The sequence below is a fragment of the Hyla sarda genome, chromosome 1 (genome assembly GCF_029499605.1).
Source record: "Hyla sarda isolate aHylSar1 chromosome 1, aHylSar1.hap1, whole genome shotgun sequence".
Lineage (NCBI taxonomy): Eukaryota > Metazoa > Chordata > Amphibia > Anura > Hylidae > Hyla > Hyla sarda.
Window position 1 is genome coordinate 432,114,847 of NC_079189.1, and position 27,982 is coordinate 432,142,828.

At 43.6% G+C, this 27,982-nt stretch overlaps 1 protein-coding gene across 1 annotated transcript; it reads right to left on the reverse strand.

The window, feature by feature from the left end:
* On the reverse strand, positions 1–27,884 carry COQ5 (coenzyme Q5, methyltransferase). Its single transcript, XM_056530245.1, has 7 exons — positions 27,717–27,884; positions 27,156–27,305; positions 22,302–22,526; positions 21,964–22,070; positions 12,117–12,205; positions 10,586–10,697; positions 1–405 (listed from the first exon to the last, which is right to left on the reverse strand). Exons 1-7 carry the CDS (start codon positions 27,868–27,870, stop codon positions 304–306), a joined length of 939 nt encoding a protein of 312 aa, XP_056386220.1. The 5' UTR covers positions 27,871–27,884; the 3' UTR covers positions 1–303.
* Between the last annotated feature and the right edge of the window lie 98 nt (positions 27,885–27,982).

The following is a 27,982-nucleotide window of genomic DNA, read 5'->3' on the forward strand; positions in this document are numbered from 1 at the left end:
ATTTTCCGCCCCCAACAAGGATTAGGAAGGAAAAACTGGGCAACGCCAGGTACTCAGCTAGTATACAAATAAGAAGATAGTCATCAACATGTATATAGTTACATACTAACCATTTTCTCTGTTGACCTTGCTGTATCACATGGTTGCTTTTTTGTTCTTAAAGTTAAACATAATGAACACGTCTAAAGCAAAAGCTCTTTAATAAAAAATAATTTATACAGTTTTTGAAAAACTTTCCCATCAGGTTTATAGCTGGTCTGCATTACAGTTCCATGTTATTACAGAAACTGTATCTAAACAGAATCATAATTTAAAACCTGAGTGGACTGCCACAACGCCAGATGTCCAGTTGTGATAGGTGACCTTGAAAAAGCCAGCATCTTCTATCATCTCTTTAAACTCCTCCTTTAATAATAAAAAAAATATATAAAATAATTACACTATGAGTAAAAAGGTGTAAAATGGCTTTTTTTAAGGTGTAAAACGGCTGTTATGCATGTTATGTCATGTCATGCATTAAAAATAGACATTTTACATCTAATTTTTTTTGCCCTGAATTACATTAAATTTGGAACACAATTTGCTGCACAATTGATGTGCCATTTTTTTTTTATTACAGCTGTAATTACAGATAAAAAAGTGGCATACTTATATTGAAAACTATACGGCAATTTTACATACTTTTTATGCAATTTTTTTGTGTGTTTTTGACACTTTTTTTCATGTAAAAATACTTGCGAGCCATAATTTACATAAACCACAATACAAATGGCTGGAAAAAAACCCAACAAGAAATACATGCAAAAAACACTCTGTAAAACAATGCTTTAATTAGCAATAAAAACACTTCAGGCTCACTTTACTTGTAAGTAGAAACATATATTTGAGCCTGAAAATACGCTGTGTGCACCTAGCCCACAATAATCAGCCATAGCACCTAAACTGTAACTTCGAAAAATTTCGACATGTCATAGAGAAATGTTAAAAGTTTTTATTGGTGAGGTTTGCTGAGACCCCCCACCAAGAAAGAATGCCCAGCTGAACTCCCCGCTGTCTTGTGCTCACTGAAGACAGTCTCCATGGAAAGTCTACAAAGCCTGTGATCAGTGAGGATGCAACAGCTATTTTTGCCCGGTATCCGGTTTTCTGGCCAGAATGAAAACTGCAGGATACTACGGTTTTTGGTCTGGCCATAAAACTGGATACGGGGCAAAAATGAGCCAATTGGAGTCACTATCTGACTCTGGTTGGCTCATTCAAATGAATGAGATGCGGGCCGGGTCTGGCTGGGATATGCGAGTGTGTCAGCAAAAAAAAATCAGCACTCAGCGCTGTGTACTTATCCCCGCTGGTCTCAGCACCAGACACCCCGCCTATGAAAACTTATGACAAGTCAAAAGTTTCTAAAATGACAAACATTAAAACAAACAGCTTAATATTGTCTAGGTGCCCTGTCTGGGATCCCTCGCAATCTCTGGCCCGGCACCCGGTGTACTGAAAATTTATGTTCATCTGGAGACCAAATCAACACCTTGAGCTACCTTTTATGTTCCTCAGACTACTCCTGAACAATTTTTTTACAGTATGGTAGCGTGCATTATCCATCTAAAAGAGACTACCACCATTATTGAGCTCTGCTACCCTAAAGGGGAATAACGAAAGAAGACAGTTAGATCAGCTCACCCGGTATTATTTAAATCCAAGCGTCCAGCACAACCTCTCCACATGGAAGCTCGAGAACAGACACTGAGGCTGGGTCCTCAGGTGGTTTGATTGCAGACAAGGAAAATGGATTTCCAGCTCCCAACTCAGAGTAAAATTTCAGGTTTATTTCATATCAGATAAAATCCAAGTACAGCATGCAAATAAGGAAAAATAAAAAAACACTAACGAAACCCACCAACGCGTTTTGACTTATTAATAAGTCTTAGCCATGACTAAGACTTATTAATAAGTCGAAACGCGTTGGTGGGTTTCGTTAGTGTTTTTTTATTTTTCCTTATTTACATGCTGTACTTGGATTTTATCTGATTTGAAATAAACCTGAAATTTTACTCTGAGTTGGGAGCTGGAAACCCATTTTCCTTGTCTGCAACCTAAAGGGGAATACTTTATCTGCAACGATGCCTGGATCTGCCTGTCAGTCAGTATTGCACTGACCACTGCCTTTCTGCTCCCAGACATGTTATAAGAAAAATGTACTAAAGGACTTTATTTGCAGGGGAGTGCCGCTCCTTTTTCTTTTTTTGAGTTACAGTGTTGCTGCATTCCCATTTTAGTAATTTGTGCACCCCTGAATTTTTACTACTCCCTGCTGCTATTACTTGCTTTATTTAACAGCCTAGTAATGTTTGGTGGCACATGATAAAAGGGACATCTACATGAACGCCTGGACCCAAGGTTTCCCAGCAGAACATTGCCGAAAGCAGTACACTGCCTGCACCGGTTTGGCTTTTTCCAATAGCATCCTGGTGACATTTGTTCCTCAGATACATTACGTACACATAACTGGCCATCCCCATGATGTTAATAAAAAAAAAAAAAAGGGACACACATTATCGGACTAGGCCAAGCTCTTCCTTTTTATCCTTTTACGGTTCTGCTGCTACTTAGAACCCTGTGCATCATAGCTTTCTGCGTATGGGGGGCTGACACCATTCTATTATATAGACAGCAGAAACTATTTCGGGGAGATATATTTACCAAAAGCGAACAGTCAATTCTTCGAGTTCAAGCAATAAATAAGGAGAAAAAAAACACAACGCACTGACTTGCACAACATTTTTTAATTAGTATAAGCCTGGGTCAGAGCATCTCCCAAACAGTAAGTGTTGAAGGGTATTCAGTTGTTAGTACCCGGAAAGTAAGTGGTCCAAGTAAGGACAAGTGGTGAACCAGGGAGAGGAATATGAGTAACCAAAGCTCAATTATCTGCAAAGCTCAATTATCTGCATAGTGAAGGCTAGTCCTTTTGGTCACATCCTGCAGCAATGTAGCTGTAGCTGAAAAAGGTTGGTTAATATAGAAAAGGTCAAAATAGGTGCAGCTCACAACAAAAGGACCGAGGTAATTAACCCCTTAAGGACAAGGCCATTTTACACCTTAGGACCAGAGCGTTTTTTGAACATCTGACCACTGTCACTTTAAACATTAAAGGGTACCTCTCATCAAATAAACTTTTGATATACTTTAGATTAATGAATGTTGAATAACTTTCCAATAGCATGTTAATGAAAAATATGCTTGTTTCTATTGTATTTTTTCCCGATCAGTCCTGTCTGCAAGCATTTCTGACTCATGCTGGAGTCCTAAACACTCAGAGCTGCCAGCCTGCTTTGTTCACAGCCAAACAGGCTGTGAACAAAGCAGGCTGGCAGCTCTGAGTGTTCTCTTTTGTGAACAAAGCAGACTGGCAGCTCGTAGTGTTTAGGACTCCAGCATGAGTCTGAAATGCTTGCTGCCAGGACTGGTAGGGAGACCCCTAGTGGTCATTTCTTCAAAGTGGAAAATTTTATAGAAAGAAGCATATTTTTTAATAACATGCAATTGTAAAGTTATTCTGCATACATTAATCTATAATATATCAAAAGTTTTTTTGATGAGGTGCCCTTTAATAACTCTGGAATGCTTTTAGTTATCATTCTGATTCCGAGATAGTTTTTTCGTGACATATTCTACTTTAACACAGTGGTAAAATTTTTTGGTAACTTGCATCCTTTCTTGGTGAAAAATCCCAAAATTTGATGAAAAAATTGATAATTTTGCATTTTTCTAACTTTGAAGCTCTCTGCTTGTAAGGAAAATGGATATTCAAAATAATTTTTTTTTATTCACATATACAATATGTCTACTTTATGTTTGCATCATAAAATTGACAAGTTTTTACTTTTGGAAGACACCAGAGGGCTTCAAAGTTCAGCAGCAATTTTCCAATTTTTCACAAAATTTTCAAACTCACTATTTTTCAGGGACCAGTTCAGGTTTGAAGTGGATTTTAAGGGTCTTCATATTAGAAATACCCCATAAAAGACCCCATTATAAAAACTGCACCCCCCAAAGTATTCAAAATGACATTCAGTCAGAGTTTTAACCCTTTAGGTGTTTCACAGGAATAGCAGCAAAGTGAAGTAGAAAATACACAATCTTCATTTTTTACACTCGCATGTTCTTGCAGACACCATTTTTGAATTTTTACAAGGGGTAAAAGGAGAAAATTTAAACTTGTATTTGTAACCCATTTTCTCTCGAGTAAGCACATACCTCATATGTCTATCTAAAGTGTTCGGCGGGCGCAGTAGAGGGCTCAGAAGCGAAGGAGCGACAAGGGGATTTTGGAGAGTACGTTTTTCTGAAATGGTTTTTGGGGGGCATGTTGCATTTAGGAAGCCCCTATGGTGCCAGAACAGCAAAAAAAAAAAACACATGGCATACCATTTTGGAAACTAGACCCCTTGAGGAATTAAGTGAGCCTTAATACACCACAGGTGTTTCACGACTTTTGCATATGTAAAAAAATAAAATAAAAAATAAATAAAAAATTCACTAAAATGTGTTTCCCCCCCAAATTTCACATTTTTGCAAGGGTTAATAGCAGAAAATACCCACCAAAATTTGTAACCCCATCTCTTCTGAGTATGGAGGTACCCCATAAGTTGACCTGAAGTGCACTACAGGCAAACTACAATGCTCAGAAGAGAAGGAGTCATATTTGGCTTTTTGAGAGCAAATTTTGGTCGGGGGGCATGTCGCATTTAGGAAGCCCCTATGGTGCCAGAACAGCAAAAAAAACCTACATGGCATACCATTTTGGAAACTAGACCCCTTGAGGAACGTAACAAGGAATAAAGTGAGCCTTAATACCCCACAAGGGTTTCACAACTTTTGCATATGTAAAAAAAAAAAAAAAAAATGTTTTCACTAAAATGTGTGTTTCCCCCCAAATTTCACATTTTTGCAAGGGTTAATAGCAGAAAATACCGCACAAAATTTGTAACCCCATTTCTTCTGAGTTTGGAAATACCCCATGTGCTGACGTCAAGTGCCCTGCGGTCAAACTACAATGCTCAGAAGAGGAGGAGCGCCATTGAGCTTTTGAAGAGTGAATTTGTTTGGAATGGTAGTCAGGGGCCATGTGCGTTTACAAAGCCCCTCGTGGTGCCAGAACAGTGGACCCCCCACATGTGACCCCATTTTGTAAACTACACCCCTCACAGAATTTAATAAGGGGTGCAGTGAGTATTTACACCCCACTGGCATCTGACAGATCTTTGGAACAGTGGGCTGAGCAAATTAAAAATTTAATTTTTCATTTTCACGGACCACTGTTCCAAAAATCTGTCAGACACCTGTGGGGCGTAAATGCTCACTGCACCCCTTATTACATTACGTGAGGGGTGTAGTTTCCAAAATGGGGTCACATGTTGGGGGGGTCCATTGTTCTGGCACTATGGGGGCTTTGTAAACACACGTGGCCTTCAATTCCGGACACTTTCTCTTCAAAATCCCAATGGCGCTCCTTCTGTTCTGAGCATTGTAGTTCGGCCGCCGAACACTTTACATCCACATTTGGGGTATTTTCTTACTCAGAAGAAATGGGGTTACAAATTTTGGGGGGCTTTTTTTCCTATTTTCCCTTGTGAAAATGAAAAATTTAGGGTAACACCAGCATTTTAGTGAAAAAAAATATTTTTCTTCATTTTCCCATCCAACTTTAACGAAAATTTGTCAAACACCTGTGGGGTGTTAATGCTCACTATATGCCTTGTTACATTCCGTGAGGGGTGTAGTTTCCAAAATGGGGTCACATGTCGGTATTTATTTTTTTGCGTTTATGTCAGAACCGTTGTAAAATTAGCCACCCCTGTGCAAATCACCAATTTAAGCTTCAAATGTACATAGTGCACTCTCACTCCTGAGCCTTGTTGTGCATCCGCAGAGCAATTTTACGCCCACATATGGGGTATTTCCGTACTCAGGAGAAATTGCGTTACAAATTTTGGGGGTCTTTTTTTCCTTTTACCTCTTGTGAAAATAAAAAGTAAAGGGCAACACCAGCATGTTAGTGTAAAAAAAAAAAAATTTTTTACACTAACAGGCTGGTATAGACCCCAACTTTTCCTTTTCATAAGGGGTAAAAGGAGAAACAGTCCCCCAAAATTAGTAGTGTAATTTCTTCCGAGTACGGAGATACCCCATATGTGGCCCTAAACTGTTTCCTTGAAATACCGCAGGGCTCCGAAGTGAGAGAGCGCCATGCGCATTTGAGGACTAGATTAGGGATTGCATAGGGGTGGACATAGGGGTATTCTACGCCAGTGATTCCCAAACAGGGTGGCTCCAGCTGTTGCTAAACTCCAGTGACTGTCCAGAAACGCTGGGAGTTGTTGTTTTGCAACAACTGGAGGCTCCGTTTTGGAAACACTGCTGTAAAATACGTTTTTAATTTTTATTTGGGGGGGGGGGGGGCAGTGTAAGGGGTGTATATGTAGTGTTTTACCCTTTATTATGTGTTAGTGTAGTGCTTTTAGGGTACATTCGCACTGGCGGAGGTTTACAGTGAGTTCCCTGCTAGGAGTTTGCGCTGCGGCGAAAAATTTGCCGCAGCTCATACTTGAAGCAGAAAACTTATTGTAAGCTTGCCCGTGTGAATGTACCCTGTACGTTCACATGGGTGGGCAAACCTCCAGCTGTTTCAAAACTACAACTCCCAGCATGTACTGACAGATCGTGCATGCTGGGGGTTGTACTTTTGCAACAGCTGGAGGCACACTGGTTGGAAAACCTTCAGTTAGGTTCTGTTATCTAACTCAATATTTTCCAACCAGTGTGCCTCCAGCTGTTGCAAAACTACAACTCCCAGCATGTACTGATCACTGGAGGGCATGCTGGGAGATGTAGTTATGCAACAACTGGAGGGATCGCAACTACAACTCCCAGCATGCTGGGATTTGCAGTTTTGCAACATCTGGAGAGCTACAGTATAGAGACCACTGCAAACTGTGGCCCTCCAGATGCTGCAAAACTACAAATCTCAGCATGCCCAGACAGCAAACAGTTGTGTGGGCATGCTAGGAGTTGTAGTTTTGCAACATCTGGAGTGCTACAGTATAGAGACCACTATATAGTGGTCTCGGACTACAGCCCTCCAGATGTTGCTAGGCAACTTACCGGCTTCCGTCGGATCCAGGGAGCCTGCTGCACCACATCGCCGCCCGCCGATGTCCGACGCCGATCGTCGCCCGCAGCCTCCGCAGATCGGTAAGTGGACTCCGGCGCCGGTCCTCTGTCGTTTCCCCGTTCTGCCCCGCCTATTGTGGGTGGGCAGAACGGGGAAAACGAAAGTTAACCCCCCTCCCCCGATCTGCTATTGGTGGTCGCGTCTAGTCCACCAATAGCAGGGATAGGAGGGGTGGCACCCCTGCCACCTCACTCCTATCTCTTCAGGGGGATTGTGGGTGTCTTAGACACCCGCGATCCCCCTTATATTCCGGGTCACCATAGACCCATAATGACCCGGAATCGCGCAAATCGCAAGTGTGAATTCACTTGCGTTTTGCGGCGATCGTCGACATGTGGGGGTCCCGGGACCCCCTCGGTGTTTGCCTGGGACGCCTGCTGAATAATTTCAGCAGGTGTCCGGTTTCGCAACCCGCCCGGCGCACGGCGGGATGCGAAATATGCTGGGATGTAAGAGTACGTCCCTGGTCCTTAAGACCCAGGGCGCAGGGACGTACTCATACATCCGTGGTCCTTAAGGGGTTAAAGCTATAGCCGGACCCCACCGGCATCCAATTGAAAGAAAAAGTCAAAGCGTTAGCTTATACCTCAAGGACCTCACCATTCGTGGTGCATAATGATAGGAATGGAAATAAATAATAACAGCATCAATTTTAAAAATGTAATATTAAAATATAAAATATGGTCAATATCTTAAACACATTAACTGGCACTTTACAAGATATTCCCACTGGGCCCTAGTGGGATATCACATGAATAATAGTGAAAAAATGCTAAATTGTGAGAAAAATGCTGAAAATCGGAATATAGTCCAATAATCCGGTAAAAATCTGTTAGTCCTGCGAGTGCAGCGTGAGACCGCCGTGCCCCCCTGCCATTGGGGCAACGAGAGCAGCGTGGGAACGTGACATACGGGGTAGAGGACACTACAGCTGTCAGCGACTGACATCCAGCAGTGGTGAGAAACATCATTTATTGACTTTGCATTATTTCTTCCAAGTGCACATTTATTTTCACCATACAACGGGACTTTCATAGTGTTTCTGGACTAATGGATTTTTACCGGATTATTGGACTATATTCCGATTTTCAGCATTTTTCTCACAATTTAGCATTTTTTTTCACTATTATTCATGTGATATCCCACTAGGGCCCAGTGGGAATATCTTGTAAAGTGCCAGTTAATGTGTTAAGATATTGACCATATTTTATTATAAAAAAATTTAAATTGACGCTGTTATTATTTATTTCCATTCCTATCATTATGCACCACGAATGGTGAGGTCCTTGAGGTATAAGCTAATACTTTGACTCTTAATATAGAAAGGTGTCCGAACACACAGTGCATCACAGCGTACTGCCCAAGAGGATGCATAGCTGTAGACCAGTCAGAGTTTGGATGCTGACCCCTGTCCACCGCCAAAAGCTCCTACAATGGGCACATAAACATCAGAACTTAACCACTGAGCAAAGAAAAGTTGCCTGGTATGTAAGTATACAACAATTACCTGGGGAAGAGATGAAGCAATCCAGCACAATGGGAAGAAGGCAGGCTGGGCAAGGCAGACTAATACTCTGGGCAATGTGCTACAGTGAAACCTAGCATTCATGTGGATGTTATTCTGACACATACTACCTACCTAAACATTGTTGCAGAGCAAGAACACATAATAGAGGCCTATTATGGCAGGATAATGCACTCAAACTATTCTGAACAGTTTTTGTATAGATTTCAAGTTGTTGAATTGGCCTCCAAATCCAATTGAGTATCTGTGGGATGTAGCGGAAAAACAAGTCTGATCCAATAAAAGCGCTTCTTTCATTTTTTAGATGCCTCTTTATAAATGAAAGAAGCAATCTGATTGGTTGCTAAGGGCAACTGCACCACTCTTCCTCTACTCAAATTTCGGTAAATCTCCCTCCATAACTTTCTCACATATGTTGTGTATTTTATTTTAAACCTTTTATTTGCTTTTTGCATTTCAAGGTGTATTTTTTTTAAATTAATTTCTGTTGCCAAATTTTAAATTACTATACATCCTAAACAAATGCCCAACACCAGTTTGGACACTACTGTAATATGGTTGTATTTATGTACCTATATTACAGCTGCAAGTCTGGACCAACTGCAGGTCTAATGACCTGATCTATAGTGATCTGTGATGCTGTCAGTTTGGGTGGTTAGACCTGCGGTTGGGCTGGGACTTGCAGCTTCAAAACGTGCTTGTATTACGCTCATGTGAAACCGACCTTAGGGATATATGTGAATGGGACAACGGAATCCCATTGAGGGGACTGGCTATAAATTCATGCAGAATTTTCATGGAGAATTCCATGCAGAAATTCTGGCGTGTGAATATAGACTAACAGGTTATGTTAGGTCCGCACTTCACATGACCGTCTCCGAGACCTCTCCTGCGCTTCATCCATACACTGGAACTCGCTACCCCAGCACAACTGGCTTTCACCCACCATCAAGACCTTGAAGACCCATGTATTCAAGCAAGCCTATGACCTTCAATAATCCTGCTGCCTCTGCACCATTAATGGCTACTTCACTTGCTCACAGATGACTTGACGTCCCCCTCACCTACTGTTTCTTTCCCCTCTCCTTATATATTGTAAGCCCTCTGTCAGTCGGAAAGTTAATCTGTGTTCTGCTCAATGTTCCCATGTTAGAGTTATGTACTGCTACCTTTATCATATGTAAAGTGCCCTGGAACCTAGGGTGATATATATATATATATACACATACACACACACACACACACACACAGATGATACCGGGAGAAGCAGCACAACTAGAAGTTGATCAGGTGCCAGCTGGTATAGGCTCTGGTCCGGAGACTTGAAGTAAACATCCAAAAATAAGAAACTCCAGCAGCACACCAGTATAGTGAAAAACAATTGTGAAGTTTATTCACCCAAAGTCTTGCGACATTTCGGCCGTCCAATTACAGCCTTTCTCAAGCATTTGGGTGAATAAACTTCACAATTGTTTTTCACTATACTGGTGTGCTGCCGGAGTTTCTTATTTTTGGATATATATATATATATATATATATATATATATATATATATATATATATATATATAAATAAACAACAACAACAACAACAGGTATTTACACAGGACAGCCCTGGAAGCCTTTGCTAGCTTCAGGCCTGTCCCTTTAACTGGTCAGCCTCTAAGATTGCTATTGTCAGGGCTGTACATCTGGACCACAAGGATTAAATGGCTGGGATCAGAGTTTTCTGTTACTACGATTATAACTGCTGCCAGTCAAAAATAGTAAAAAGAAACATGTGCTATTAAAGAATTACATTGACTGGCTTATTTCATAGGTTACCTGAGGAGGAAAGCGCCGGATACTCTCTACTAGGTACTGGTAAGACTTCCAGTCTCCAGCAATGATTTCCCCAAGCACTGGAATAACCTGGAAACTATATAAGTCGTAAATGCTGCGAAGAAAGAGAAAACATCCAATAAATAAGACTGCTACCATATGTTTGGACTTGTATGTTTTGCTACACTTAATCTCTCTCTACAAGGAATGTGGGTGCATAAGAATGTGGTGGGGTGTGGGTGCACCAAGTCACTTCATTTACATATTTGGATTTTCATGTATAACTCAGGAACTGCACCATATATATGAAAAAAAAAAAAGGTAAACAAGCATTGGAATCAGCATCACCCATACTATTACCCTGCACCAGCAAGTTAGTGTGGGTGACAAATTCACTTCGAATGGCTCATGGATACACATAGGAGGAAATTACTGTCACTGACATTTAGTATGTTAAGGACTGCAATGTGTCTGTTAGACTGTTGCAACAGTCACAACAGCTGCCTATCTGTGGGTGTTGGAAAGAAAATTCTGAGCATTTGTAGTAAGTGGCATGTGTCCTGGACTGGAGCAAGCTGTATCTGTGTATGCCTCCAGAATATCTGTTGTCAGTGTTAGCTTGTGTTTGAATGAGAGGATTTCTTCAATAAACACACAGTCATAATTCCAGACTTAAAGGGAACCCGTCATGACATTTTAACCTCATGTAACCATTAGCAACAGATTCTAGAGCAGTGGTCTCAAACTGTGGCCCTCCAGATGTTGTAAAACTTCATCTCCCCGCATGCCTGGACAGCCAACGGCTGTCTGGGCATGCTGGGAGTTGAAGTTTTGCAACATCTGGAGGGCTATAGATTGAGACCCCTGTTCTAGAGAAATGAATTAGCGTACCTACCATGCCTCTATATCCGGTAATTATGCCAGCAATCTTCATAAAACAATGTTTAAAAATGCCCAATTTTTTACATTGTTTTATGAAGATTGCTGGCATAATTACCAGACATACAGGCATGGTACAAACGCCAGCTGATAGCTCATGAAATTGTTGTTAATGGTTACATGGGGTAAATGTCATGACATCTGAATCTGCAAACTTTGGTGAACAATCTAGGACTGTTATGGGAAAGAAGGATTGGGTATGTTGGATTTCGACATGCTCAATCCTTTTTTTCTTGGGAAGATAGGCCACTGCTAGAAGAGTATGGCAGCAGTTTACTATCCCTCTCACCACTATAAGACATATGAACACTTGAATGAGCAGAGCATTTACGTGAGCAGGAAAGATAGCCGTTCATTCGGTGTTCAGATATATTGAAGGTGTACTGCTTCCTTCAGCCTAGAATCCTCAAAACTCAGGCATTTTAGGATGATGAGGACTGGGCAGTAAGTAAGCCAATATCCTTTTCCCCATCTATGAAAGGAATTATTCATTTCTCAGTTACAGATATCTACAACTGTGACATGCAGTTTAAGTTAAGTAGAGATCACATGATAATAATAATAATATTAATACCATCACAACTACATTAATTACCGAGCTAGTAGTGGATTGTTAACTTGGCTGAATTCCAAACATAAAAATCTTCCTCCTGGTTTCAAGACACGGTAAGCTTCTTCAAGAGCCTGTAGAAATAAAGCATTGTAAAACATACAAAAATACAGGTTAGAAATGAGAAATTGATACATAGACATCTGCTGCTGTGACCCATTCATTTGCAGAACTCGTGAATGTCCCAGAGCACAGATCTACATTTCTGGCTGGATGACAACATGATGACAATGTTAGAGAAAAAGCCTGGCGATGACAACAGTGTAATTGCTTACTGGCACATTGGACCTAAAATGTGAAGGAACATCGCAGGCAGAACTGATTTTCCATTTCATACCCGTCGGCAGCACATTAAAGGGTTAACAGTTTCCTCTTTTCCTACTAGGACAGAAGAAAATACAATACGCCTGATTAGTTGATCAAAGCTAATTTACCACAAATAGCAATTAGAAGCCTATAAAGCTACCAGGAGACAAAGACCAGGCATATGATTTCTTCTGCTCTATTAGACAGATGTCTGTTAATCGGTGAGCACTATGATGGGCTGCGCTGTTGTTAAGTCTGCAAGCTGGAGAGCCAGCAGAGCTCAGGCACGCGGAGGAGAAAGGAGAAGCATAGGTATTGTCTACAGTGCAATCCGACGATTCCTGAGGACCTTTAAGGGGACGTTTGCCAGATCTGTGACATGCATCCTGTCATACTTATTGTAGGCCCCAAATATGAATCACTGTGTTTAATAGCATGATGTGTCTGCCATGGTGTATGTTCTAAATAGACTACAGTGTATTCTAAAGTTCTGGGAGATTACTTGTTGTCTCCTTAGATATTTGCGACAGTGATAAATAAGACAGAGGCGTTTGTTTAAGTTCTCACTGAAGAATAGAGCCATATTCTCTAGATGACACTACTACAATTCACCCAAGGTAAAGGGGGGGGGGGGTGAATGGAGAGAAGGGGGGTTGAGATAAGAAACTGTGAAATAATTATGTTTTATCTGAATGAACATATATAGATTAGATATAGATAGATATATAGAGAGAGATAGTAATCAGTGGGACATATGATAGTCATATATTGTAAGTATTGTAAAGGACATCATGATTCTTACTAGGAGTATTGCTAAGTCCTTGCATTCCTTAGGCTATGTTTCCACTTGGTTTTTTTTCTGGCAGTTTTTGGAGATCTGCCACTGCAGTTTTTGAGCCAAAGTCAGAAGTGTATCCATAAGGGAGGAGAAGTGTAAGTCCTTCCTTTATATGTCCTATTCCTTTTGAATACACTTCTGGCTTTGGCGCAAAAACTGCAGTGGAAACTTAGCCTAAGACATGGTGGTAAGGTTATAGCGTCTCAAGTAGGGATGCACCGATATATCGGCGGCCGATACATATGCAGGGGGGGGCGGCCGCAACATCTGGGGGGGGGGGGGGGCGCGCACTCTCCGGGATAGGAAAACTTCTTTTTATGTGCCCGGGCCGGCTCCCGTGTGTGTCTGCAGGCGGGTGCCGGCCAGAGCATTTAAAACCTAATACTGTATACTAAAAACCAGGGGGCCTCCAGCTGTTGTGAAGCTACAACTCCCAGCATGCCCAGACCGGCAAAGACTGTCCGGGCATGCTGGGAGTTGTAGTTTCACAACAGCTGGAGGCCCCCTGGTTTTTAGTATACAGTATTAGTTTTTATATGCTCTGGTCAGCCCCCGCCTGCAGACACACACGGGAGCCGGCCCGGGCACATAAAAAGAAGTATTAATATCCCGGACATCCCTGTGTCCCGAAAAATCTTTTCGGGACATAAGGATGTCCGCCGGTCACTCACCATTCCCCAGCCAGCGCGCGTCCTCCTTCGGTCCTTCACTTCTCCGCCTCTATGGTTGTACGCATGGGACGTCACTGACATCCCGTGCGTACAACCATAAAGACGCAGGAGGACCGCAGGATCTTCGCAGGAGAACGCGCGCTGGCCGGGGCCTGGTAAGTGACCGGCGGCGCATCATCTTCTTCGGTGTTCCGGTCACCGCTCCTCCGGTCCCAGCACCTACTGCTATGGTCCATAGGCCATAGCAGTAGATGTGACCCCGGGCCGGAGGAGCGGTGACCGGAACACTGTGGGGTCAGCAGTACAGACATACAGCCTCCAGCCATACACTGTATATGGCTGGAAGCTGTATGTCTGTGGGGTGGGGGGAAGCTGCCTACTATTGTGGGGGAACTGCTGACCTAATGTGGGGGGGGGAGCTGCCTAATATTGTTGGGGGGGGAGCTGCCTACAAATGTGGGGGGAGCCGCCTACTATTGTGGGGGGGGGGGGGGGGAGCCGCCTACAAATGTGGGGGGAGCTGCCTAATATTGTTGGGGGGAGCTGCCCAATATTGTGGGGGGAACTGCCTACTATTGTGGGGAACCTGCCTACTACTGTGGGGGAAATGCTGACCTAATGTGGGGGAGCTGCCTACTATTGTGGGGGAGCTGCCTACTATTGTTGGGGAGCTGCCTATTAATGTGGGGGAGCTGCCTACTATTGTGGGGGAGCTGCCTACTATTGTGGGGGAGCTGCCTACTATTGTGGGGGAGCTGCCTATTAACGTGGGGGAACTCCCGACCTAATGTGGGGAAGCTGGCATTCTAATGCGGGGGAATCTAATCTAATGAGCGGAGCGCTGCATTTTACCAGAAGACAGGGAGAAGTCATTTTCGGCCGGACATTTTTTATTTCGGTTTCGTTTCGGTTCTGAAATTTCCATTTCGGTGCACCTCTAGTCTCAAGTATAGATTTTGATAATGAGACCTTGTCCTAAGCTGTGCTAGTCTTGTGAATGTTATTCTGACTAACAATTACCCATTTGACTAGACACAGAAAGAGAGATTCACATGTCTGTGTGAGAGACCTCCATGGTATCCTTATCTTCTCTATAAATTTGATAGTTTGAGAAGTGTCTAGTTGGTGACTATGTCTGGAGAAACCATATTTTGATTACTTAAATGTGTCACACTTAATCCCCATACTACTGATTTAGGGTTCCATACGTCATGTCTTGTCCCGTACCCCTCCTCCCTGCCCCTGGGGGGCTATTCAGCAAATATGTGTCAGATTGTAACATGGAATGTCAAGGGACTACTGTGTTCCCCTCAGAAATGCATGAAAGTTCTGTGTTTTCTGAAGCGTCTGCATCCAGACGTGGTCTTGCTCCAGGAGACCCACCTTACGGAACAGGACTTTCAGAGAATGCAGAAGTTGTGGGTGGGTAAGGTGGTGGGCAGCTCAGCGGTAAAGGTAAATCTGGAGTATTGACATTGATCAATAAATCTCTCTCTCACTGCATTCTCTCACATGATCGGGACGAGGAGTGGCACTTTTCTCACTTACAGCTGGTCCATAATGGCAATACTTATCATATTTACAATGTCTATGCTCCCAATGGTGATAACTCTTCTTTTTTCCATTCTCTAGCAGCTACAGTTAATGGTGTTAATGGTCCGCTTACCATCCTGGGTGGGGACTTGAATTCAGTGGTAGACCTGCTAGTGGATCGTAGACGCTCGACCCCTCCGACTACCTCCCTGCATGAGAGTGACAAAGTCCTTTCCCCTTTCCTAACGCAAACAGGGCTTCTAGACTCTTGGCAGCACCTACACCCGGAAGGGCCGGAGTACACACACTTCTCACATGCACACGATTCTTGGTCTCGCATCGACTATTTCCCGATTAGTCCCATGCTGTGCTCCCGCTTGGGAGTGGTGGACATACGGGATCTGGTTGTTTCGGACCATACTCCGGTAGTTCTGGAGCTTCTGCAATCGTTCCCCCAAGGGCTCTGGTTTCTTATGGCGGTTTCTGTCTTATTTAACAAAAGAGGAGTCCTTTCTGAGTCTTCTCCGGGGTTGGTAGCTGGAATTCCTTCCCTCTGCTGGGAAACCCTTCGGGGTAAGATCAGGTCTTATAGTAACATGATCAAATGCAAAAAAACTCTGGAAGGTCATGCAACGGCAAGCGCAGCCCTCTCTGGAGGTGTACTCCCGTTTTCTAGACTCCCCCACAACAGCCCATAAACTTCTGTGGCAGAAAGCAAAGTCCTCATATGAACTCTGGTTAGACAGAAAAGAGATTATTTATAGGTCTCATTTTGAGGCAGACTTGTTTCGGTATGGCAATAAGGCTTCTAGCATGAATCGCGAAAGGGTCCTATACGCCTGCACACGTTCTAGCTTTGCGTGATTTGACGCGGAACATAACGCATGAACCGCATTCGATCAACTCTGTCTTGGGATCCTATTACGCTGCTCTTTATTCCTCCCCCCCCTGCTCCTACTGACGAGGGGGCACGGTTCCTGGAGGGAATGGCTTTACCATCCTTGGCAGCTAGCGTCTGCTCCCTAGCCAACGGGAAGGTGCCGTGACCAGATGGTTTCCCGGTGAGTTTTACAAACCCCTTGTGGATCAGGTGGTACCCTCCCTGACAGCATACTTTAATGAAATATTGCATACGGGTGTGCTATCTCCAGCAGCGAAACTAGCCTACATTAAAAGGTACTCCCCAAACCTGGTAAGGACCCCCTTAGATCCTAGTTCCTATCTTCCCATCTCTCTGATCAGGATGTGAAGCTGTTATCCAAAATCCTAGCTGATCGTCTGGCCAGATTTTTGCCCAAATTTATAGGGGACCACCAGGTAGGGTTCATGAAAACCCGCTCGGCGGTCACGACTATTAGAAAAGTACTAGCGGCGATGGATAGTCTTCGAGACCAGTCCCAGACAGTCACCCAGCCTGCTTTGCTCTCCTTAGATGCGGTGAAAGCTTTTGATAACGTTCTATGGGACTGACTGGGACTGATCCTATCCAAATTTGGGATAGCGGGAAGATTCAGCTCCTTCATAGAGGGCTTATACGAAGGTCTTACAGGTAGGGTGCATACACCAGATATACTGTTCACTCCACTCATGATTGCGAAAGGTACAGGCAAGGGTTGTCCCTTGTCGCCATTATGGTTTGATCTAGCATTAAGCCTCTGGCTCGAGTTCTGATCTCTACTAATCTCTACAGGGGCATAAGTGTGGGCATCCTGTAGCAGGTGCGGAAGGCCTTTGGACTAGCATTCCTTTTTGTCCAAACGGATGCCCTTGCTTGACCATCCAGAATTCCCGCAGGGTAGGTCCTCCCCATGGCTGAGACTGTGGATTTTAAAAGGGGTTAGGACGGTGGGGCGAATTATTCACAGTGGTGATTGCAGATGGCTCACACCGGGGGAGATGGTACAGACATTTGACCTTCCCCCTTCCTATGCTCTCTATGCCAACCAGGTTTACGCCTTCTGTTCCTCTAGATTACGGGACCTATCGAAGGAAGATCCATTTCACATCATGGATGAGGTTATAGGCAGCGAGCCACGGAGATTATGGATATGCAATTTTTATGTAGCTTTCCGAGGCCGCTTTCTTAAATATGATTCCAAGCGTGTGTTCCGTACATGGGAAAGGTGGACTGGGGACACCGACATTGCTGACATACTACGTGGTTGGGAGGCAGTGAGGAAACACGTTATTAATTAGAGATGGAGGGAGACTTATTTCAAGGTTGCTCACGCCACGTTGTACGGCTTTAATATTTAGCCCTCTCTTCTTTCCCAGATAGGATCACTCACTGTCCTAAGTGCAAAACCCTACTCAAAAAACATGTACCATGGGGTCTGGCAGTGTCCCCACTCAGTGGATTACTGGCATCTCTATAGATTAGATATAGATTAGATATAGATATATGTGACCATTGGAGGGTGCGGATACCATTTACACCACACTCATTACTCTTCCACCAGCTACGCCCCACCGGAGGGAGAAGGGGAAAGGGGGGGGAGGGGGTTTGAGGTTTCCACGGTTTCTTCATCATGTTCTTTTAGTGGCACTTCGGTATCTTTTCGCCAAATGGTTGGACCCCACTACTCCAGATTTGCCTGTGCTGATAGCACAATTGCGGTTATTTCTAGCTGTAGAGCGGTTAGATGCCGAGCGGCACTCTGACACAGAAATGGAGATTGTTACTCTCTTTGACTCTCAGGGGATCGCCGAAATTGTCCAGCCTTTTAGATACACAGCCTGGTATGGAATCTCAGAGGTTCTCTAGGAGCATTACATTTACCTGATACCTGATGCGCTATGACTACTCTCTATTGCCGCTTTTGATTTTATTTGAATCCCCTGGGAGTCAGAGGAGCAGTTGTTGGGCTCAATTGCGGTTTCTGGGACAGGTAACCGTGCTCGGCACCCCTTTGCCATGTATGGGGGACATGTGATGGTGTTACAGCTTCTGCTTGTCGTTAGACCCTACTATTTGCCTCGGACTGCCTTTTTACTGGTGGACCCCAGCGTCGTTCCCTGGGACTGCATCTCCTTTTCTTTGAGGACATTATATGATTGTTATTATGTCGAGGGGCGGGGACTGTTGTACTGGGTATGCTATCTGTTCCTGGTCGGGATCTTTATTGCTCTCCTCGAGAACCTGTGGTTTCTACCTTCTTATTTCTATAGTTTATACATTTGAGATGTTTTTGTTTATTGTTTTATGAAAATTTGTTTAATAAAACCAGAAGCAGAGGTCAAGTTTTTGTCTTCAAAAGTCCTATTCTTGGTAGCTATTACATTTGTGAAGAGGATAGGCAAATTTCAAACCTTTTATGTAAAGCATACTCTCACATTATTCAGGACGGTCTTATCTTGCGAACAAGGAAAGCCTGTCTCACCAAGATGGCATCTACAGAGAACCTCAACCAAGAAGTGTTTCTTCTCAACTTTGAAAATCCAGTGGGAGAAGACCAAATCAAGTGGCATTCTTTGGATGTTAAATGGGTCATAATTTTTTGGGGATAGATCTGCAGCTTTCAGAACCGGATTCTTTGTTTCTTCGATTTCAAACAGGGGGAAACCCTCAAAGGATTCCTTATCAGGATGGATCAGAGACAAAGTCTCGTTTTGCTACTCTTCTTCAAAAGTACCACCACTGGAAGGTTTTGATGCTGCAGATTTCAATGTAAACTGAATGACTGAACACAGCTTCAAATTAGGGATCGACCGATTATCGGTTTGGCCGATATTATCGGCCGATAATCACGATTTTGGGGATTATCGGTAATTACCTTGCCGATATGCCGATAATGCCCTGCCCCCCCCCCCGCCACCCCCCCCCACCGACCCGCACCTCCCCGGCCCCATTGCCTCGCCCATCCCCGGTTTTATAATTACCTGTTCCCGGGGCCCGGGGTCCACTCTACATCTGGCTCCTGCTGCGTCCTGCATTACGCTGTGCGCAATGAAGAGTGACGCGACGTCACCGTCAGTGCGCACAGTGACAGCTCAGGAGGACGCCACCGGAGCCAGATGTAGTGTGAACCCCGGGAACAGGTAATTATAAAACCGGGGATGGGGGAGGCAATGAGGCCGGGGCGGTGCGGTGGGGGGGGTGCGGCGGTAGGGGGCGCGGTGCGGCGGCCGGGGGGATGTGTGGTGGGGCGGTGATAGGACTCAGGACCCCCGGACAGGCGGGTGGCGGTCCATGGGGGGGGGGTAAATAGCCGATATCTTATACCGGAATATCGGTATAAGTTATCGGCTATAGGCCCTAACCTCCACAGATTATCGGTATCGGCCCTAAAAAAACGATATCGGTCGATCCCTACTTCAAATCCTGCGCATTAAATCTGCACAGAATACTGTACGTGTGAACAGACTCTAAAGGGGTATTAAAGTAAATAAAAAAATTTCATATCAGCTGGCTCCAGAAAGTTTAACAGATTTGTAAATTACTTCTATTAAAAAATCTTAATCCTTCCAGTGCTTATCAGCTGCTGAGGTTGAGTTGTTCTTTTCTGTCCAACAACAGTGTTCTCTGTTAACACCTGTCTGTCTGTCTCAGGAACTGTCAAGAGTAGGAGAAAACCCCCATAGCAAACCTCATGCTCTGGACAGTTCCTGAGACAGACAGACAGGTGTCAGCAGAGAGCATTGTTATCAGACAGAAAAGAACAACTCAACTTCAGCAGATAATAAGTACTGGAAGAATTAATATTTTTCAATAGAAATAATTTACAAATCTGTTTAACTTTCTGGAGCCAGTTGATATGCAAAAGAAAAAAAATGTTTTTTACTGGAATACCCCTTTAACATCATGGGCAGAGATAGTGCAGATTGACTAGATGAGATCTGATGAGCATCTACATGTTTACCTTGCATGGTCATCAAACATTATAGTGGATGTTCTAGCTCTTCAAGCAGGGGTCTTTGGCATTAGAGTGCAAGAGCAGATTCCCCATTTTCTTTTTATGTTTTTTTGTTATTGCTTCTTAAATCCCTTTGGTGTGCTGCCGAAGCGACATACATTCAATGCCTGGTCTTTGTCTCATGGTTGCTTTAAAGGGTTCTAATTGCTATTTGTGGATAATTAATGCTGATGAACTAATCAGGCGTAGTGTGTTTCCTCTGTCCTAGTAGGAAAAGAGGAGACTTAACCCTTTTGTGTGCTGCCTTGGGAAGTCTGAAAAGATGAAATTTTGTGTACATATTTTTTTATATGGAAAATGGGAAAAGGAGGGTGTTGATTTAAACTTTTGATATGGAAGGGGTTAATTTATGTAGTTTAAACCTTTATTTTAAAAAAATAAAAGGGTTTTTTATTATTATTATAATTTTTTTTATTTTTTTTAATTTTTTTTAGGAGGAATCATTAGGTACCACATACAGATAAATGTAGTTCCATAGAACTGCACTGAGCTTTGTGCTCTTTGCTCAATTGATAGAGCCTGCCACAGAGAGGCTCTATCAATCCCAGGGCCACAGACCAGGCTGGACCGGACGGACGGATGGGGGGGGGGGGGGGTTTGGGGCATCCACCAAGCTAGACCACCAAGGGCCATTTAAATGTCCCTTCAAATGCCTTTAAACCCCGCTAAATGCCCCCTTAAACAATCTAGAGGGTTTTTAGCCACCTGCGTGCCGGCCATTAGCGGCTGCCCTAAAGCAACAGAAATCAGCTGCCCAGTATAGCACAGGCTCGAGTCAGGAGCCCACGCCATACATCCTTAACAGTCCTGTATCCCCGAGCAACTCCCTGACTCTCCTTGCCCGAAGGAGGGCTAGATGGCTCAAAAATTCACCTGCCCGATGCCCGGACCTACATGCCTCGGGTGTCGGGCGATTCGATTTTCAAACCCCTAAAAAAAGCCTTTAATGCAGGGCCCTAGGGGTGGACACATAGCTTTAAGATATCTACTGCCACCTATTGGGAGGAAACTTTCCTATAGGTCAATATCTGAACCCTTAAAGGGGTTATCCACCATAAGGTTATTTTAGCACGTACCTGGCAGACAGTAATGGACATGCTTAGGAAGGATCTGCACTTGTCTTGGGGCTAAATGGCTATGTTGTGAGGTAACATAACACTGTAGCTAGCTTTTTGTGAACTGGTATTTCCTGTTTGACTTTTCTTTTTTTTACTACAAATCCCACAATTCCATTTTCCTCCCTCAATAGATGGTGCCATATGGACAGTTTACTTTCTTCTATAGCAGAGCTTGTTTGCATACATGGGAACAAAAAAACAGTACCAAAGAGGGAATCCCTTTTTATACTCTATCCCCTTAGTTCCTGCATTAGATATGGTATATTTGTTCCTGTAAAGCAGCTTAAAAAATATATCTACTGTAATGTAATGAGGTGAGGCAAGAGTGATGGTATGTAATGTCTTATTTAAGTAGGAATTCTAAAAATGTACTATAAGTTTGTGATTTTTTTTTTCATAGCCCCTAAAATAATGAGAGGGTAAGTTCATAATGTTATTTTTTTTAGTATTTACCTTCTCTATGTGGGTTACATTTCGAATACCAAAGGCGATGGTGTAGATGTCAAACTTTTCATCAGCAAAGGGCAATTCCTCAGCATCCCCAGCTACCCAAGAAAGCCCTAAGTAAGATAAAATACTGAAATTTTACTAAACAGTATGTCATTTTTTGCTGGGTGTCTGCATGACAAACGCAGGGGGGGGGGGGGGGGGTTGGGGAGGTTCTCAGGGGTGGGACCCCAGCCATCAGATCCCCAATCCTTTGGATAAGGGATAAGATGTCTAGCAATGGAGTACCCCTATAAAAATGCACCAAATAATCAGTACAAAGTGATGACTTCCTTTTCAAATACCTTCAGAATAACCCAGCCGCAATGACTTCTCCTTTCCGACTTTTAGCATTTCCTTGTTTATATCACAGATCACAGCTTTAGATCCCACCAATGAGTCCTCCTGTTCCTGGCTATAAGACTTTGAAATGTCTGACCATGACAGATTTTCTTGCTGATGGAGTCTATTACGGTTTAGTCTTTCCTTCTGTGCCTGGATATAGTTAATAAAGCGAAATGCAACATCTCCTGTAAAAAGAAAGTTATGTTAACATACAAAATTCTATAATAAATCTCTTAACCTTTTATGGGATATAAGTAATTACAAAAATCAAATGCCCTTTTAAGAGAAAAAAAAATAATGGACTGATTTGCAGATCTTTCTGTGTTTTTAACCTATTCCTGGATTTGCCTAAAGATACTGACCAAAATACTATGGGGGCGATTTACTAAGGCTGAACCAGCCTCCAGTGCATCTCTGATAGTAGCTTTTGGCCAAATCATTAAAAGGCTTCATGTTCTTAATGAATCGGGCATTGCTGTTCTTGTCCCACACGCCGTACTTTAAAATCTACACCAGCTTGATTTAAAGGGGTACTCTGGTGGAAAACAATTTTTAAATATCAACTGGCTCCAGAAAGTTAAACAGATTTGTAAATTACTTCTATATAAAAAAAAAACAAAAAAAAACGTAATGCTTCCAGTACTTATCAGCTGCTGTATACTACAGAGAAAGTTGTGTAGTTCCTTTCTGTCTGGCAACTGTGTTCTCTGCTGACACCTCTGTCCATGTCAGGAACTGTCCAGAGTAGACTCAAATCCCCGTAGCAAACCTCTCCTGCTCTGGACAGTTCCAGATATGGACAGAAGTGGCAGCCGAGAGCACTGTGGTTAGACAGAAAAGAACAACTCAACTTCCTCTATAGCAGTGTTCTTCAACCTGCGGACCTCCAGATGTTGTAAAACTACAACTCCCAGCATGCCCGGACAGCAAACTGCAGTTTCTCAACTTCTGGAGGTCCGCAGGTTGAAGTCCACTGCTCCAAAGTATACAGCAGCTGATAAGTACTGGAAGGATTAAGATTTTTAATAGAAGTCATTTACAAATCTGTTTAACTTTCTGGAGCTAGTTGATATGAAAAAAAATTGTTTTCCACCCCAGTACCCCTTTAAAGTTCAGACAATTGCCTAGCACCTGTGACAGCCATCTGTTTCACCATTTCGGTGCATTCACATCTCATTTTGTGCATCCAGCAGCCGTATACGACGAGAGAATTTCAAAGCCACCTCCTGCCGTATCCCTACTGGACTTGGGCTGTACCCATTCATTTTAATGAGTCGACCAGAATCAGCTAGTGACTCTAGATGGTTAATTTTCTGACTTTTAGACTAGACTTAAAAAAAGAGTTCTACAGCAGTTTTTAGTCCAGGTCAAAACCGGACACGGTCAGAAAATGATTTGACCTTATTCACTAAAGGTATGGCATGGATAGTGCAGGAGGCAGTTTTGAAATGAGTAAATATCCTTCATAGAGCTTTACTCGTCACATAGAAGTTAGTTGGAAATCTGTATTCCCATTGTCTCACATTTGACTTGACACCTGTCAAAGAAACACTGTCATTCTCACTGGTTTATTTGTTCATTACTATATGTAATAGTAGAGGGGTTATCCAGTGCTTTTTGATTTTTAACAAAAATAATAACCTCTTTACTTATCTCCCACCGCCCTACCTGTCCACTGATATCGATCTCCCGTCCTTTGGCCCTGGCCTTCTGGGGCACGACACATCACACTGTGCTGAGCTTGTCTTGCCTTGGCCAGTGATACACTGAGCAGCAGTGTGATGTACCAGGCTCAAGCACCAGAAAGAAAGCTAGGCTCAGGCCCACTCAGCGTATCACTGGTTGAAGAGAGACATGGCTGTGGCAGGTGATAAGCTTTGCACAGTGTGAAGTGTCAGGCTCCAGAATGCAGAAGAAGGTAGGGTCAAAGGATGGGAGGCTGATATTGGCGACACCAGGGGGGTATGAGTTTAAGTTTTTTATTTTTGTTGTTGCAGTCCTTGCAGAATAGGAAAAAAAAAAGCTGGATAGCCCCTTTAACGACAATGGACGTAAATGTACGTCATGGTGACGTGGTAATTAACGCACCATGACGCACATTTACGCACCAACATGATCGCGAGCACCGGAGCGGTGCACGCGTCATGCCCGGCAGGTCCTGGCTGCTATCAGCAGCCAGGGACCAGCCGTAATGGCGGACATCCGCGATCACGCGGATGTCCGCCATTAACCCCTCCGATGCCATGATCAATACAGATCACGGCATCTGCGGCATTGCGGTACTTTGAATGGATGATCGGATCGCCCGCGGCACTGCCGCGGGGATCCGATCATCCAGCATGGCAGCCGGAGGTCCCCTTCACGTGTCTCCGGCTGTCTCCCAAGGTCTTCTACTCTGGTCTGCGATCGAGCAGACCAGAGCAGAAGATGACCGATAATACTGAGCAGTGCTGTGTCCTATACATAGCACTGAACAGTATTAGCAATCAACTGATTGCTATGAATAGTCCCCTATGGGGACATAAAAAGTGTAAAAAAAAAAAAAAAAAAAAAAAAAAAGTTAAAAAATGTAAAATAAAAAAGTAAAAACATTTAAAATATCCCCTCCCCAATAAAAAAGTTAAACGTCCGTTTTTCCCATTTTATCCCCAAAAAAGCGTAAAAAAATAATTAATGCACATATTTGGTATCGCCGCGTGCATAAAAGTCTGAACTATTAAAATATATTGTTAATCATCCCATATGGTGAACGGCGTAAACGTAAAAAAAAAAAAATGTCCAAAATTGCTGCTTTTTTGTCACATTTTATTCCCAAAAAAATTAATAAAAAACATATAAAAAGTAAAACATAAGCAAAAGTGATACTGATAAAAACTACAGATCACGGCGCAAAAAATGAGCCCTCATATCGCCCCATATATGGAAAAATTAGAAAGTTAGAGGTGGTCAAAATAGGGCAATTTCAAACATACTAATTTTGTAAAAATGGTATGAGATTTTTTTTAAGCGGTACAATTATAGAAAAGCATATAACATGGGTATCATTTTAATCGTATTGACCCACAGAATAAAGAAAACATGTCATTTTTACCGGAAAGTGTACAGGGTGAAAACAAAACCTTCCAAAATTTGCTAAATTGCGGTTTTCTTTTCAATTTTCCCACATAAATAATATTTTTTGGGTTCGCCGTACATTTTATGGTAAAATAAGTGATGTAATTACAAAGAAGAATTGGTGGCACAAAAAACAAGCCCTCATATGGGTCTGTGGATGGAAATATAAGAGTTATGATTTTTAGAAGGCGAGGAGGAAAAAACGAAAATGCAAAAATAAAATTGGTCTGATCCTTAAAGGGTAGCTCCCACCATCATGTTTTTTTTTTCTGTCCCTGCCTATTGCCCTTCTATCCCTAACACCCTCCCTGCCTTTATTTATTTATTTTTACTATTTTAAAAATGGCATTTAGTCTGCCTGGTAGTGTGCTCACTACCAGACAGACTTCCCCAGCAGGCACCACGTCACTGATGCCTGCTGGGGGCCAACTTCCGCCCTTAGCTCTCCTAACAGGGTGCCTCCAGCTGTTTCAAAACTACAACTCCCAGCATGCCCTGACATCTATTGGCTGTCAGGAGTTGTAGTGGTAAAACAACTGGAGGCACCCTGTATTCGAAGGCAACCTCCGTGGCTCTGTACCGGGCGGACAGCGGCGGGAAGCTGGAGCTGAGCGAGAGCCCGGCCATGGAAGGCGGCAGCTACACCGGAGTGGAGCCGGAGGGGCCCCTGTGGTCCCTGGACTCCCCTCAGGCAACTGCTGAAGAAGGACGTGCGGAGCCCCTTCCAGCAGCGCTTCTTCCTGCACCAGGCCCACCCCCGCCCGGGGCTCTGCCGCCGCCCAGGACAGGAGCTTCATGGGGGAAGGAGTGAGCCGGAAGCCGATGCGGGAGGGACAGGTGCGGGGGAGCCTCTTCCTGCCCCCCCCCCCATACCTTGCAGCAGGGCCGTCGGCGAGTGCGGGGAGCCGATGCGCAGCCCTGGATGTTCCTACGCCTGCGCAAAATTACGACTGATGCCCTGCCGGAATCAGTCGGAATTTTGCAGTGACATCACTCCGCACTGCATTCGGCCACTAGAAGGTCGACCCCTAGTGGCCGAATTTCAAATTGCTTTTAAAATGTTTTTTAATATAAAAGTATATTAGAGATATGTTGTAGTACTTAAGAACTCCAAAATATCAAAAAAAAATTCATGACAGTGCCCATTTAAGGCCAAGATGGGCCTGGTCCTTAAGGGGTTAAAGGAAAACTGTCAGATATTTTGTCCCGCACTATCCACAGTACTGATGGATAGTGTGGGAGACGCTGATTAAAACAAGCCCCACCTTACCTGGATCGACCGGCTGTTCGCCCGCAATTGTAATTTTATTCTATGTGTATATCTTGCTGTAACTGGCACGGGCGGGGCTTCTGCAGGTTAACTGGCGTCAGCGCCGCTTATAAATATTCATCCCCCTCCCTCCAGCTCTCCCTCTCTTCGCCACTCCTAACTGGAGGGAGGGGGGATGAATATTCATAAGCGGCGCTGACGTCAGTGCCAGTTAACCTGCAGAAGCCCCGCCCGTGCCAGTTACAGCAAGATATACACATAGAATAAAACTACAATTGCGGACGAACGGCCGGGCAGATCCGGGCAAGGTAGGGCTCATTTTAATCAGCGTCTCCCGCAATATCCACCAGTAGTGTGGATAGTGCGGGAGAAAATATCTGACAGTTTTCCTTTAAGAGAAGATGACAAAACAATAAGATGAATCCATTACCTGTTCCTCCAGCTACATCTAGTAACTGAGAGCCTGGAGTAGGGTTCATGTGACGTAGCAGCCAGTCCTTCCACAGCCGATGGATTCCTAGGCTCATCGAGTCATTCATGAGGTCGTACTTTGTAGCGACACTTTCAAATACATGATACACTAAAAATGTCATAAACAGGAAAGTGAGACTAAAAATTATACACAGTAGAACTCGTAAAAATGTTAAATATTTTTTATTACATAAAAACTGGAGAAGATTTATCAAAAGTAGTAGAGGGAAAGAAGTATAAAGTGTGTGTGAAAAGATCTCCAAATAGTGGATGTACATATCTACAAACTATGGGGAGATAACAGCATAAACACTACATCTATTTCACAGGACAAAACTGCTATTTTTATTACATCACAATCCAGATTTTTTTTTTATAGAGCTATCAAAATGTCACAAGTAAGCAAGTAGAAATAAAATGTATATGTATATGTATATACACATGTGTGTATATATAGGGGCAGCAGAAAGGCTACTTCCCCCCTGTCCACCACCTACATCCCCAACCATAGGCCCTTTACCTCTCTCCCCCTTCTCCTCCTCCGGCACAGTCTGGAAGCCGAAGTGCGTCTCCTTCCCGGAGGCCTGTGTGTGGACGGGGCGCGGACAGACCGGCCTCAGCTTCCTCCATGAGGATAGACACCAGCGGCGGACACTATGTACAGGGGCCCCCATAGCTCCAGCACTATGACCTCTACACTAGGTGCCAGGCTCTGCCACAGACTACAAACTACATGTCCCAGAAGCCCTGGAGCTAAGCCACACCCCCTTATATAAAACCTCGTCA

Excerpts from the sequence above, each read along its gene's own strand:
- COQ5 (XM_056530245.1), bottom strand. The coding sequence starts at position 27,870 with ATGGGGGCCCCTGTACATAGTGTCCGCCGCTGGTGTCTATCCTCATGG. Across the intron at positions 27,306-27,716 it reads GGAGGAGAAGGGGGAGAGAG|TGTATCATGTATTTGAAAGT; the intron begins GTAAAGGGCCTA and ends TGACATTTTTAG. Across the intron at positions 12,206-21,963 it reads ATGTAACCCACATAGAGAAG|GCTCTTGAAGAAGCTTACCG; the intron begins GTAAATACTAAA and ends TTATTTCTACAG.